At 38.6% G+C, this 14577-nt stretch overlaps 1 protein-coding gene across 3 annotated transcripts in view; it reads left to right on the top strand.

The window, feature by feature from the left end:
• Nucleotides 1-14577, top strand: part of ARHGAP10 (Rho GTPase activating protein 10) — a 153501-nt gene that overhangs the window by 54803 nt on the left and 84121 nt on the right. For 2 of the 3 annotated variants that reach the window (XM_074588835.1, XM_074588837.1), the window contains exons 4-7: nt 3060-3131; nt 6338-6439; nt 9644-9754; nt 11297-11401. In XM_074588835.1, coding sequence (XP_074444936.1) covers nt 3060-3131; nt 6338-6439; nt 9644-9754; nt 11297-11401 — 390 coding nt within the window. The remainder of the gene's footprint in view (nt 1-3059; nt 3132-6337; nt 6440-9643; nt 9755-11296; nt 11402-14577) is intronic. The other variant, XM_074588836.1, reaches the window with a different exon arrangement.

The following is a 14577-nucleotide window of genomic DNA, read 5'->3' as shown; positions in this document are numbered from 1 at the left end:
TCTGTAATTCACTGTTATATTTACCAGTCATGTTTTGGTTGACAGTTTCCATTTATACACATACAAACTCACATACATGTTCATTTCAGGTAGGAGGAAATGTTTCTCTTATATTTCTACACATGAGCCTGGAATGAAGCTGCATGAGAATGACCGAAGATCTATAAAATCCCACTTCACCAAGAAATACTCAAGAGCCCCGTTGTTTAACCCAGACACAGAAAGCAAAGGGGGTGACAAATCATAAATACCTGTATGGCAGGCAAAATTCTGCTGGCAAGGGATCTGTTAACAGAAGTTTAAGTTGTGCAAAATAAGAAATGTCTTTTCTGGAAGGAGGGGAAGCTTGTTTTTCTTTTAATGAAAGAGTTACTGGCACATCATACCGCTGGCAGCAGTGGAATCTGTTTGTTGGTAGTCACTGAGGGAACATCCCATTTTGATTTAAAGATTATTTTCTGCTTCAAACAAATTCCTGTAGTGGTTCCCATGGTTAATGCCGCACAGGAGCATAGCAGACCAAGTGATTTGCAGGCAACCCTGCTGGTTTATAAACCACAGCCTTTCTGCGTGTGGTTGGGGTTTTTTTTACCCCCTTTTTTCTTTCTTCTTTCTGTTACATCAAGGTGTTGTGGTTTGCTTGGACTTGGAGTTCAGGTCCAGCATACATTCACTGCCTGCTGATCTTACTTTTCACTTTTTTTGTATAAAGGTTGAAACGACTAATAAGCAATTTCTTGTTAGATATTTATTTTTAACCTTCTGACCATTTAAGTGCTGAGTTGCTGCCTTTAAATGCTTTTAAATGATTCCACTACCCGTGATGCTCTTACCTCCTGGCAGTTAGCATCATCTTCTCTGAGTTTTGCTCTGAGGAACCCTCATAGCTTTCTCCCTCACTTTGTCAGTATAGAGGAAAATGGCAGAAACAAACTTCCAAGCTTTCCGATACAGAAGGACTCCTGTGACTTCTGCGAGCTGTTCTCCACTCTGACTTGTGAGACCTTGTGGTCAGCAAGGAGAGATCCTTCAGTCCTCAGGCACTTCCGCGGTGTCCCAGGAAACAGTTTCTAGTGCTTGATCGAATAATAAATCTAAATTGCTGTTTCCTTTCAGCCTCTTAAGAACTTCCCAGAAACTTTTGGGGGCCTGACCAAATTTGAAAAACCTGAGTATCCTAAAAGCAGCTCTGGAGACTCCTGGTAACTGCTTGAGTAGTTAGGATATATGTGCACAGGCTCCCAGGTGGGCTAAATCCTTCCTAGAACCACAGTTCACCTCGTGTTTGGGGCATTTGACTACGCCAGCACTCTTTTGGTGGGAGCAGAGGCAGCTCAGGAATCGAATGGTTCCTCAGCCACCAAGAGCATTCCCAAAGCTCTTGGTGGCTGGAGGACCATTCCAAAGAGTTCAAAGGGTTGAACTCTTCAGGATAGTTCTTTGCTGGGCTGGAGACATGGCAGAAGTTGCTCTGTTGTCCTTCCTCACCCTCCAGCTCGACACAAGAGTCTCCTGTCTCATGGTTAGCCCAGTGCTGCTCTACACTTTTGAAGGACAAAATTGTCAGGTTTCTTTTTCCTTTTTGCTCCTGCCAAGGATGCACTGAAGGGTGCTTTAAGAGTTTTTGACAAAATTGGGAAATGGGTGCAGAAAGAAAAAGTTTGGGCCACGGGAACAAATGCTCTGAAGTGAGGAAGTATCTGTTGTGTGGATGACTGTGCAACATGCAGTTTGGCCCAGACTTGCCAGATATTTGGGTTTCCAGTTAGCTACATAGGTTAGCATGCTGCCCTGGCTGTTTAAAAAGTTGGGTTGCTCTGGTTACGGTGAATTGGCAGAATGACTCCTGCAGTAATCCCTGCATGGCTCCGGGGGTAGGTGGGAGCAGACAGTGCTGTTCAGATTTGTTTTGTGCCAGATCTCTAATACATCCCACTTGTGTTTTATGATAAGAGCTTTCCAGAAGGCTTGTTTAAGCCTGCAATGTTTTAGCTGAAACTTTTAATGTTTGAAGGAGGGGGGTGGCGAATGGGATGGGGAAGAAGAGAGAAAAAGTCTTCTGTTGTATCTAAGGTGGGTTTCCAGGGAGCTCTACCTGAACTCCTGGCAGCTCAGCCTCACGGCTGTGCTAAGCCCAGTCCTGGGCACGATTTACACTGTGGGTCTGCCTTAGGACTGAGACCAAAAGGAACCTGCCTGCTCCTCCGCCCCTCCAGTGCTCTTGCCATCTTTTCCATGCTGTTGTTGCCCTTAAGAAGTTCCAGTCTTTGCTGAAATTTCAAATGTGTTTTAAATTTTAAGTCTTGTTTGCACCAAACCCAACCCGGTTCCATCTCTGGTGAAATTCCATGTGAACTAAAAACTGTGTTTGGTGGCCAGACCTAATAAGCTACAGTTTTCTGTCTTATAATGGCGTATTGTTTCCTTTTTCTTTCTCTTTAGTATGGCTATGAGGCCATTTATCATAAGTGCACTGGTGGATGCTCATGCAGTCAACTAAACCTCTTGTTTCTTGACTTTACACCTCTCGATTTTATAACTTAGGATAACTTAAGATTTTCTTAATGTATTTAAATGTTAATATTTGGAAATATATATATCTATGTCTAATGGCTTTGTGTGTTAACAGATTATTATTTGCTTCTCAGTAGTCTATTCTGCAGTTGTTTGTAGTGGTTCTTGCAGCAGAAATGTCTGTGTCCCCAAACGGAAATCATTTCTCCTGTGTCCCATTCTGGTGTTCAGGCATTGAGACCGTCAACCTGATCTGCAAGACTGGCACAAGTAAAGCAATTGCAGTTTGCCTGCAGCCTGTAAATTTCTGCATTTGTTTCAGATTTAATTTTCACAACAGTGGATTGAAGCAAGGCATAGAAATTTCGAAAACTTGAATGAACTCAGAGATGTGATTTTTTTGAGTTAGGACTTCAGGCTCCTAACTTGCGTGCTTCTCTTTTATTTTACCCCAGAGCTTGCTTGCTTTTATCTTTTTATTGCTGATGCTAAAGTGACTTGTCAGCCTGGCTACAGAAACCTAACACATGCTTTTTTTTCTTTAGGCACTCAGTGTTACTGAAACTCTGATCAAACCTTTGGAAAGATTTAGGAAAGAGCAGCTAGGAGCTGTAAAGGTTTGTCCCTCATTGTCTTTATGATAAGTTTGTTTAATTTCTCTACTTGGCTTGCATTGCGGTAATGACACGTATTTGGCAGAGAGATACTGTTGTTTGTATTTCATGTATTCACACTTCTTATTTTCTACTTTGAGAACTTGCTTCAGAAACAAATGGAAAGTATGTTTCAAGAAGAGAAGAATGTGTCCTCTCCCTTCCTTCTCTCCTTCCCCTCCCTTATCTCTTGTGTCTGGAATAGGAGCAATCCTGCTAAGAGCCAGCCCCCCTTCCTAAAGGGTAACCCTGGTCTGCTTTATATTTGCTTGCAGTTGCACAATCAAAGGCTGAAAAATATTAACTACTCAAAAGAGCTCGCTCATCCATATACTTCTAACCGTATTTTTGCAACCTGCAAAGTGAAAATTGCATTTATTTTGTTTTTTTTTTTGTTTGTTTTGTTTTGAATAAATAACTCATTGCTCTGCATGAGTGGGGAAAAATAGGGACGGAGAGGCTAAAGACAAGATTTCATTCAAAGTTGGTGGATTGGTGTATTTTTTGGGTTTTTTTTGTGGGAGTGTTCAATAATTTTTTTAAGATTGTCACTATATTGTGTGTATTTAAGAAAAAAAAAACACAGAAAGTAAACTTCATGTATTAAATACAGACTAGCTTCCGGTAAAAGTAACAAGGACAAATTTGACCTCTTTCTACTCGTCTACCTTCCTTCTTCTAGTGAGAAATTTAAACGCATATTCAAAAGAATGAAAAGAAACCCCAGCTATTTAACAGTTTTCTGTTGCAAAACTCAATTCATACATTTTTTAAACTACCATGCTGCAGATGTTTTATTTATAATTTCATGACTTCATCAGCAGTGATATTTAATAGCTAAGATAATGTTTCAATTATGAGAGCGCTATACATTTTGACTTTAGCAGGAATGATTAACATGTTCTGAATATGATTTCAGTGTTCATGAATGGAAAATGCTCTGTTGATCGTAAATCATTACAGTTCAATAGTACAATGAGCTTTGTGTAATTTTATGGACTTCTGAGAAGTACATCAGATGTCCCATCCAACATACAATAAAAACTTGGTCTCTAATATAGGGAATCTTCCAAAGAAAAAGAGGATTCGTTCTAAATGTAAGCTGTTGTCATAAAAGCAGCTGTAATGAACGGATTATTTCAAACGCATTTTGGGTGTTAAAGAACATTGCCATTTTGGGGGTGGGAACTCCTAATGCTTTAAATTATCTCATGATCTTCACTTATTTCCTAGTCAGAACTCTGTCCCTGATGTTTCTAACATGACAAGTTACATTCACGCAGTCTACACCTTGCATTTTGTTTGGATGGATGTTTCTTCCCTTGTGTCCCTGTATACTGTTTCTGTGAAGCTGAAGCTCTTATTTGTGATTTAGCCTCTTTTTTTTTTCTTTTTTGACAAAATTCTCATTAACCTTAAATAGAACAGTCTTGTATACTTGTGTAACATTTAAGTAAAAAACCTCTAAAAATATTTAACTCTGAATATTCTTAACTGAATATTTATTCAATGTAATCGAAGTACTGACTCTGGAAATATAATACTGTTTAGCTCTGAAAACCAAGTTACGGCATCTAGTAGTGAAATAGATCTGGAACATTGCAGTATTTGCTTTAGGAAAAATTTACAATCTACCATTACAAAATAAAAGTTGAATCTGCTGCCTCACATTTTCCTGTATCTTACATCCCCTGCTGATGAAATGATCTGAGTTAGGTTTAAGAAGAAAAAGAAAAGGAAAAAAGTTTAGCTCCATAGTGCTGGAAGCTGAGACTCTTATTGAATTACCCCTTAGTAAAAGGCATTGCTGCTCTAATCCCAGACTACACGTGTAGAGTTTCTGTCTTTGCCTACTTAGAAGTCAATAGCACTCTTTTTTTCTCTGGCGGCACTCAAATGTTGACCAGATCAATGAAAATTTTGCAAATATAAACACACTGATTTCTCCCCCCCACCCCTACTTTCTTCCTGATTTCCCGTATGCTAATATGTTATCTCTAACCACACTAACACCATATGTGTATCTTAATGTTTCTCAGTTTGTAAGGAATATTGTGGCTGCTTTTTTGAAGGAAGTTCTTAGACTCATAATGGAGAAAAAACTAGCATTTTTGGTAAAAACCCTTGCTGAGAAGCAATTCTAAACAGCTTAGATCCCCTCTTTAAAAGAATGCCATCTTCAGAATCCAATCCTTTAGAGAACAAAAACATGTACCACTTATAGATAGTATTATCAAAAATGAAAGGTTAAGAGAACAAAAATGACCAAGTGTCTCTGTCGAGTCAATTCTTGAATATATAATTAAATACTTGATTTTACTTATTTTAGATTATTTTCAACTGCATTTAGTTGTACTAAAAATAGCTTCAAAACTGATGGGTTGATTTTTCTCGGTAGTGACTTCTGTCTTAATACACAGAGTTAGGAAACTAGAACTGAGGGAACTAAAGGGTTGTTTTACAGTGTCTTCTACTAAATTAGATCCAAGAACTGAGATTTTCTAGAAACATTTAATGGCTGTCCCTCTTTTGATGGTCAGAGAAATGGATTTACACGTGCAAATGATATTTGTATGTGTCTGTGGGAGTTCCTCTTTTGTTAGTGTGATTTTATGTTTTATGGAGATTTTTCTTTTTTTACTTTTTTTTTTTTCTTCTTTTTTCCCCACGGGGGCAACAACAGTCTGGTAGAAGCAAGAATTCAGCACAGAGGTCTTTGTATGGCTTTAAAACCAAGAAATCCTATGGAATATGGAGCTGTATTCACTTTCGGTTTTGGACTATGGAACTGTTGGAACTTTTCCCCTGTCGATTATAGAAAGTTCTTTTTTTCAGTGAAACTGATATTTCCCTTGAAGTCCTGTATTCAAAAACAAGATTATGTCGATGATGCAATAAATCAAGAAGAGAATTTTTTTTGGCTTTTTTAACTTAGAAGATGTAAGCATTCATGTGATAACCTTCGCCAGAATGATGCAATGGGATTTCATTTCAAGTTAGTGTTTAAATTTTAAAAATGAGTTGGAAACGTAGTTTTCCTTAGTTATTGGAGCTATGACAGGTTGTTTCGCTTTGTTTCTGATTTTAAAATTTTAAAAGAAGGATTTTAAAAGAAAAAAGGAGGCTTTTCTTACATTTATATATCTAAATGAATGTTACTTTGTTTCTAGGAGGAAAAGAAGAAGTTTGATAAAGAGACAGAGAAGAACTACAGTTTGTTAGAAAAGCATTTGAATTTATCAGCTAAGAAGAAAGAGCTACAATTACAAGAGGTATTGTTGCCTCTCTTTTTTTATGCAAGCTAAAAGCTTTTAAATAGGTAAACATATTTTATGCAAATGCAAACCCAGCATTCTTAGTGGTAAAAGAAAAATTTCTGTCAACTGGAAAGGTTAGTGAGAAAACCAGTATTTGATGAACTTAGTGGTGTACCCCTACCATGTTCTGAATCGAGGCCTTTACTTGGTGTGTGTATGAAGCGCTAAACATCATGTTAATTTTTTTTTATATAGTTAAGGGAATAGCAAAGTGCAAGTATATTGTGGAAAATTCTGCATTTCTTATGAGGCTTTACCATATATGCAGTTTGCATTGCATTGCATGTATTGACTAAGTGTCCTGTGTTAATGCTTAATGCAAAGTACAGCAAGACTTGTATTCCTGAAGGAAGTGGGGTTTTGCCTTTTTTTTTTACTTTCTCATGTTTTGAAGATCTATTTTTTTTCAAGTAATGCTACAGAAAAAGTTTGTTGACAATTTATAACTTAAAAACAGATCTGTTTTGCCTGGCATTCCTTCTGTCCCTGTGGGGTTTGTCATCATCATCATCATCCTTATTTGTAATAGCTTTTATTTCTCAAACAGCAGCAAATAGTACGTGAGAAGACAGCAGAGGAATCTTGCAGAGACTTGCTGTAGGCACAGGGATTTTTTTTCAGAGAAATGTAATTATGTCAGAATTATTAATGCTTAGTCTATTTATACTTTGTATCGTTAAACACTTAATGTTTTCCTCAGAGATAACTCTTCTCCCTTCCACCTACCCCACCCCAAATAATCTATGCCATTTTTCATAACAAATGGTTAATGTAACTGGCAAGTTAGATAGGAACTTAAGAACTCTAATTGTTCTTGAGTTTCACTAGGATGTTACTTCTCAGTAGTGTGTTTGCCACATAGGCTCTCGTATGCATGAACTTTTGGGGTGTTGAGCTGTCCCAATGAATTATAATGGGAATCGCTCCTGTCTCAAGTCCTGTACTTTTATCAAATTGATCAGCTGCCAAAGAACTTGATGCAGAAAAAATGAAAAAGTTTTAATTATGATCTCTTACTTGATGACATTGAGAACCATATTTCAAAGTTGGAAATGAAACCTAACCTCAGTGGAAAAGTACAAAACGCCTGCATGAGGCATTTTGAAGCTGTATCGAATACAGTCTGAAGTTCTAGAGCATGTGTGAATACTAGAATGAGCAAATAGATTGGTTTTAAATGTCCTTCCTAGTTTCATGAACAAAAATTCTGAAATTCTTCAGTTGGGCTTTCATTTGTGCATTTAATTTTGGAGTATAAATGTATAAGCAATTAAAAAAAAAAAGACTTGCAGCATGTTGTCAGAGTGCTAAATAGGAAAAGCTTTGTTGCACAAAGCTTAGAAAATAGATGTATGTAATTGCACAGGAGCTTCCTAATTTATTATTATACTTGTGTCAGTTCCTGACTGGAGTAAATAAAGTATGCAGGTATAAATTTGACAAAAAATTGATGAAAAACATGCCGTGTTGTGGAGTGTGTCTTATATTAACATAGCCTTTGATTCTCTCAGTGGAGGGATGTTCCTGAAACTTCACTGGGGCTCGGTGTGTGTCTTATTTCTGTATTTCTTTGGCAGTACACAAAGTACAATGTAACAGTGAGCGAACTTTATGGGTGCACGGGGAGGCTCATCCCTCAAAAAAACTGCGGAGAGATGTGATAATTTCTTTACAGGGGAATGGAGAGGAGTTAATAAAAGGGCTGTGTTGGGTATTGTATTCTTGGGGGAGGCAACCGAAGCAATAAACAACTGAAAAGCAAAGAAGAGAGATAGAAACAGGCTTATGTGGGGCTTTGGTGTATCTAGGACAGTCTTACCATCGATTAGCCAGATGTCCCAGCAGAGCCAGTTCATAGTGTTTTTCTATGGCTACCCTTCAGTACATGTGTATATCATTAGAAACTTTGCTGACAACTCCAAAGCAATTCTGATGCTGCGTGATTTATAGGATGCATCTGAATGGTTTGGCTTTTTGAAACATGTTTTCTTACTGATGTGCATATCAGTGCTTTATTTTTTTAATGGCATTTGTTGTTATGCCCCTTTAACTGCTGACAGATTTCTAGCACAGAGCAGCAAAGCACATCTTAAGGCAAAACTGTCTTAAAGCTAATTTGACTTATCCTCTTAAAGCACAGCAGTCAGTGTTCTGCCTGAAGGATATAGTCTCAGTATATAAGAGAGAGAGCGTATGATAGTAAGTCTGGTCCTTTCACCTAACCCTTTCTCCATTCCCTTTTGTAATTTAGTGTAGAAGCAGCTGGTATTATCACATGGGCAAAGGCTAAGTGTTAATCACATAGAGTATCCCTTTGTAGCGTTTCTTTAATGTATTTTAATAAAGGTTTCCATTACCCAGTTCTTGAAGTTCTATAGTTTAACGAGGGCACATGTACCTTAATAACTTAATGAAATAATACATATATGCTAGAAAGTTAAATATTTATGTACAGGTGAATGGCAGCTGAAATATAACTGTTTACCATCAATATGGTGTTGGCATTTTAGGAAAGCTGAGCTAAAAACCAGCTGCAGCTAATAAGGCTGCATTTTAAAATATTTAATGCTCTGCGGAAACTTGTGAAGTATCCACTTGTGAAGAGTTCACCAATAAGTCAACTCTTTTTAATTGCTTTTCTTGCCAGTCAGAGTGAGCAAAGGTGTGGGATGGGTACAGTAGCGTTCTGGCTATTTACAGCAGTTATTTCGGTTATAGAGTAAAGCTTACTGTACCAGCAACGTGGTTTTCAACAATAACATTTTCTTCCTTAGTTTGACTGGAGAGATGATTTCCCACTTTTCTAATGGAAGATGCTGCTAGCCCCCTCTCTGTTTAGGCAGGTGCTTTTTCGGTGCTATTAAAGCGCTACATAAGTACCTGCTCTGATGTATTTGGCTTGGATTCCATAGAAAAGAAGCTTGAAAAGGTGTTACTTCTAAAAAACTTAGCCTCATGATTAAAACCAACATATGTTATCTCGTAAAAGGGAATTGCTGCTGCCATTTAAAAGTAAATGAATGAGCTGTGTTGTAAAGGAACAAATCTCAGCCTGGAGAAAACTATCTTATCACTTGCCACTTGTGTGCTATACATGTGTCATTTTGAAGCTGTCTGCAAAATGTCTTTGAAACTTCATTAGCTGTATTCTGTGTGCAGGCAGATAACCAAGTGGAGCAGAATAGAAAACACTTCTATGAGCTGTCCCTCGAGTATGTATGCAAGTTGCAAGAGATACAGGAGCGGAAGAAATTTGAGTGTGTGGAACCTGTAAGTACCAGTGAATTCAGCCTGCCCCGTCATCCATAAGGGACAGAGAAGGAATGCAACTGGACAAAAGCCAAGGAGCTCTTGCTTTCTGGGAAAGCACATGCAATTGTGCCACTTATCAGAATTTAACGTACTCGTTACATGTGTGCAAATTCCTAGTACAGATACACTTAACCAGGCATCTCAAAGCTTACCTCAGTAATTACAGTTGATTTGGATCCATTGATGTTGATTTTCAGAAAATTAAACCTTGCGCTGTACTGCAAAAACATTGATTTATGGTATAAGTTAGAATAGAGCGTTCAAGAAGATGATGTTGGGTGATGTTGGGGTCCGATGCATTTGGGTTTTTTTGTTTTTTTGTTTTTAATCACTGAAATGTTATTCCTGACTTGTGGAAGAATTCTCTTTTCACTAGCAAGGCTAGTGTGTGCTTAGCAGTGTAGCACTGTGAAAAGTGGTTGCTTGGGATTTTTTTTTTGTTTTTGACATGTTGATGTTTTTTGGTTGTGGGGTTTTTTTTTTCTTAAATTTTCTAGTTTTTAATATTATTTTTTAAAAATCATAAATAATTTTGGATTCAATTCTTGTGTTTCAAACTATTTGAAGTTTCCTCAGAGCCAGACTGGAGTCTTCAAATTATGTTTTTGAAACATGTCCCTTTCTCTTTTCTGAAAGCTCCCTCTGGATGGGGCTGAACTTTATGGTGCTCAATTTGTATTTGAAGTTTACACTAGGGTAGGAAACTGAAATTATTTAGTACCAAATTCTTATCCCTTTTCCCCTTCACAATACTTTAAAATTATGTGGTTTTTGCATTTTTGAAAATGGTTTATTTGCATATGACTTCAGACGTTATTGAATATCTTCTTCAGTTTGTTCTGTTTAACAAAGAGAGTTGGTCTTTCCTATAACTTACCTGTGTAACTTCCTTCTTTCCAAAAACTTGAACCAAACAGGAGAGAGAAGCCGTACTGCTCCTCACCCTGTTTCCAATATAGTATAACTCGTTCATCCTTTTAAATTGAAACACTGAAGTCAGAAACTGCAACGTGATCTGCAGACAAAAAGCAGTGATGGATAAAGTTACTGGAGGGAAAGCTTTCTTCTTCGAACAAACCACTTGACTCTGTTATGAAAGTCAGCTCAATGTGGTCATTAGCAGGGAGGGGAATTACCAGGGAAGTGGTGACTAAAAGTTGGAATGATCATTACCTCCTTGTGCACAAATACTTATTCCAGACATCATTGGTATCAGAGCTGCTAGAGGAAAATGTTACATAGGAAAGTTTGGGAGATAGGCATTATACGTTGCCTATGGTCAACTTTAATGTAGAGATCAGTTGTGAAATTCCAGAGACACGACAACCAAAAAGGTCTATATACATAGCTGATAATTTGGCTCTAAATAGTTATTCATAAATTGTAGGCATTCGTGGAAATTTGTTTAAAAATAATCATTTTTCTGATCTTTACGAAAAAGGCTATGTGCAACAGTAAATGGAGTTTTTCATTCTAACAAATCTTTTGCTTGTATTTCAGGTGCTATCATTTTTCCAGGGTTTGTTCACTTTCTATCATCAGGGATATGAACTTGCTAAAGACTTCAACCATTACAAAATGGCCCTGCAGATAAATATACAAAATGTAAGTTGAGATTGATATCTATGCCTTTTCTAATTTTTTGAGTAAAATTGCACATTAAAGTTACTATATGTACGGTATCTATATTGCCAGTACTTTCCTCTATGTTAGTGCATTGCCTGTGAACTTTGGGGATATAGTGCCATCTCCTGGCTAACTAACCGCATCACTGAACAAATCACCGCTAATTCCAGTGAGTTCTGTGTCATTTCTAATACTCCTCTTGAAAACAAACACCATGTAAAAGGCCCCCACTCCTTTTTCCAGTTTTTTATAGAGACATAAGACAAGGATTATTATGAAAGAGTTTAAAAACTAATGAAATCTGTTAAAATGCACACAACACTGGAGAATTCAGAGGGCAGGGAATGAAATGCCAAGGTTCTCGGTGTTTTGGGTGTGTTTGAAATTGAGTATGTGGTGGTCATGTCTGAGGGTCATTGCTTGATAGGGCCATATTATCCGTAACTAAGAAAAAGAAAGAAAGCCAGCTGGGCTTATCAGCATATTTTTGGCATATCAGCGTATTTTCTGTTGTCTGCCAGCAGTGTGACTTGGAGTTTCTGTTTGTCTTGAAGCAGCCCTTTCAGGCAAGAACATCCCTGTTGTTTTGGGGTGCAGAGCTGTATAGGGAGACTTGGTGTAAGCACCCATGGTGTATTTGACAGAACGATGTGTTTCCTTCAAGGGCAGGCTAACTGGTTAGCCACCACTAGTTAGTGTACCCTCACACCAAATTTTCCAGTGTGATCTGCTCAGGACTGGGAGAACAGGAAGCAAGGTGAGAGGCTGAAGCAGTGGGACTGACAGTCACTAGTCAGATGGTCTGTTTGCTTCCTTGAGATTTGCTGAAGAATAAAACTCGCTCAGAGGAACTTGTATGTGCCAGAGGCCTGTTGGTAGGGAACAAACCACGTACCTTACTGCAAACAAGCAATTCCTGATGGTGCGTCTGTTTTGTTGACCTCTTAGGGCATCTGGAATTAAGACACAAAAACTACTTCTCAGAGGTTGCAGTCTATTTTTAGAAATGGCTTAACTAGGAGACATTAGCAGGGAGGTGGGAAGGTGGAAGAGAGGATTACGGTTGTTGTAATACATAGTGACGTGATTCATGTATCACAATACCATTCCTTTAATTTTATTCCCATATGTTTACGTCTCAAGTTTTCCTTGAGCTGTTGTTTGGTTTGGGTAGGGGAACTGAGTAGTGGTAACTTCATAAGCAGACTTTCATGGTAGAAGTCAGTGTTTCTGGAAGAAATTTCAGGACAGACTTGCTGCTTCTGTGTGCTTAGCTTAACAGAGTGAGGAGCAGCACGGAGCTGCAGTGGATAGAGGGGAGCTGATGCAAGAGGAGCAAGAAATGAGACATGAGAGGGAAGCTGTGATACAGTTATGAAGAGCTGGATTTCAGATTACAGATGGAAAAAAGTCAGTGAAGTGATCTGAAGAAGTGATGAGCAATAAGAAAGTAAGCTAATCTGAACAGCTGCGTTTTCAATTGGCTGAATGACATTATAATGTGCCCCAGGAAATCCAAAAGAGATTGAACATTACAGCTCAAGTTTTATGAATAGATAGAAAGAATGACCTGGATTTCAAAAAGCTGTAGAGAGAAAGGAGTCGAGGCTTAATAACTGAGGTAAGAGGAGAATAGAAGGAAGCATCTGAAAAGATCATGAGAGGACATGACGCATTCTCCACCGTGTTGAAGATGAACAAAACATCCCAAAGGAAAAATGAACTAGGGCTTGGCTGTGGTACAGCTGAGCTGCTGTCAGAACACTGGATTGACGTGTTAGAAATTGAAGGGTACAAGGTTCAGTACAGAGAGCCTAGCTGGATATGGAGAGTGATTTGAGAGTTGCCAGTATAGCTGTAGGAAATGCCTTCCCTTTCATTCAGGTTGTCTGTATTTTGAGAATGATGCTGTGGATTTCCTCTCCACACCCTGCCACAGACCCTGCCTTCCCCTCACTCCCCTGCCAAAATGAAAGAAACAAAAAAAACCACCCCAGCCTTGTAGCCCAAGCTCCAGTAAGCTGATTCTTCCAACAGTCTTATATATCTTTTGTAAAAATCCTGCATCTCCAACTAGATTTCTCTGCACTCCCAGGACTTTTATCTCAGTTCTGTGCCCAACCCCATAGAAGGATCATTGCAGCTGTGGCCATGCTCTCCTACCCTGCAAGCAAACCTGGCCTTCCCTGGGAAGAGGAGGCATAACCACACTGGTGCAGCGGTTGCGGTCGACCCCTGGTTAAGCTCAGCTTTGTCACAGCGCAAAGGAAGACAGAAATTTTCTTGAGGTTTCTGGAGCCTGTGGTGCTCCCAGGGTAAATTTCACACACTCCGATTTGTGATCACTGCACAGTTAAGACAAAGCTCCTGTCAGGAGCACTTAAAACATCTAACCTTGGAGTGATCAGTGCTCAGACAGGAAGGTTTAAGTATGAGCAATCTGTCACTATCAATTTTTTTGGCTTTGTCCTGAGTACAGAGCGTATTTTTTTTGGTGCTGCTCTTCTAGGAAGTTGTTAAAAGGAAGTTAGAAACTTGTTTGGAGCCTTGGAAATGAGTTTATATGCGGGGTCTAAGTCCAAAATTTGCAAGCGGATGTGACCTGAAATTGAGATGATGGATATGGGGAGGGTTCAGAGCAGTCGTTTTGCCTGGAGGTAAGAAGGCCGTTGTTCTTAGTCATCACCTAAAGAATATGTTCAGCTTTCTTCTATAAAACATACGGGTATGGGTGACTGCTCTGACCAGCTTGTGTGGATTGTATTTGTGCCCGTGAATAAACTCCTCCCAAGCGTAAATCTGGAATTTGCATGTACAGATGGCCAGTCGTGAGCATGGTGTTAACTGTCTATGTGCAAGAATTGATACCTGTTTGTGTTAATGATATATTTGTCAGAGTATGCAACTGTATGCTTGTCCTGGGGAAAAAAAATAAAAATAGGTGAGGCAGCATTTTCAGAAGCTCATCCATTTCCAGAAAAATAAAGGTGCACTCAAAAAGCAACAAGACACGTAAGCATGCGTCTGGAAGCATGTTCTTTCCTCAAAACATATATCAACTGGGGAAAATACCAGCTTGGAATTTAAATATATGTTTTCAGTTTGTGCAATTTGGGCAAGCGGGTATGCGGCGAAAACTAGGTATTACCATGATT

The sequence above is a fragment of the Larus michahellis genome, chromosome 5, assembly GCF_964199755.1.
Source record: "Larus michahellis chromosome 5, bLarMic1.1, whole genome shotgun sequence".
Taxonomy (NCBI): domain Eukaryota; kingdom Metazoa; phylum Chordata; class Aves; order Charadriiformes; family Laridae; genus Larus; species Larus michahellis.
Note: the sequence above shows the minus strand (reverse complement) of the source record. Positions and strands in the feature narration are given on the sequence as shown.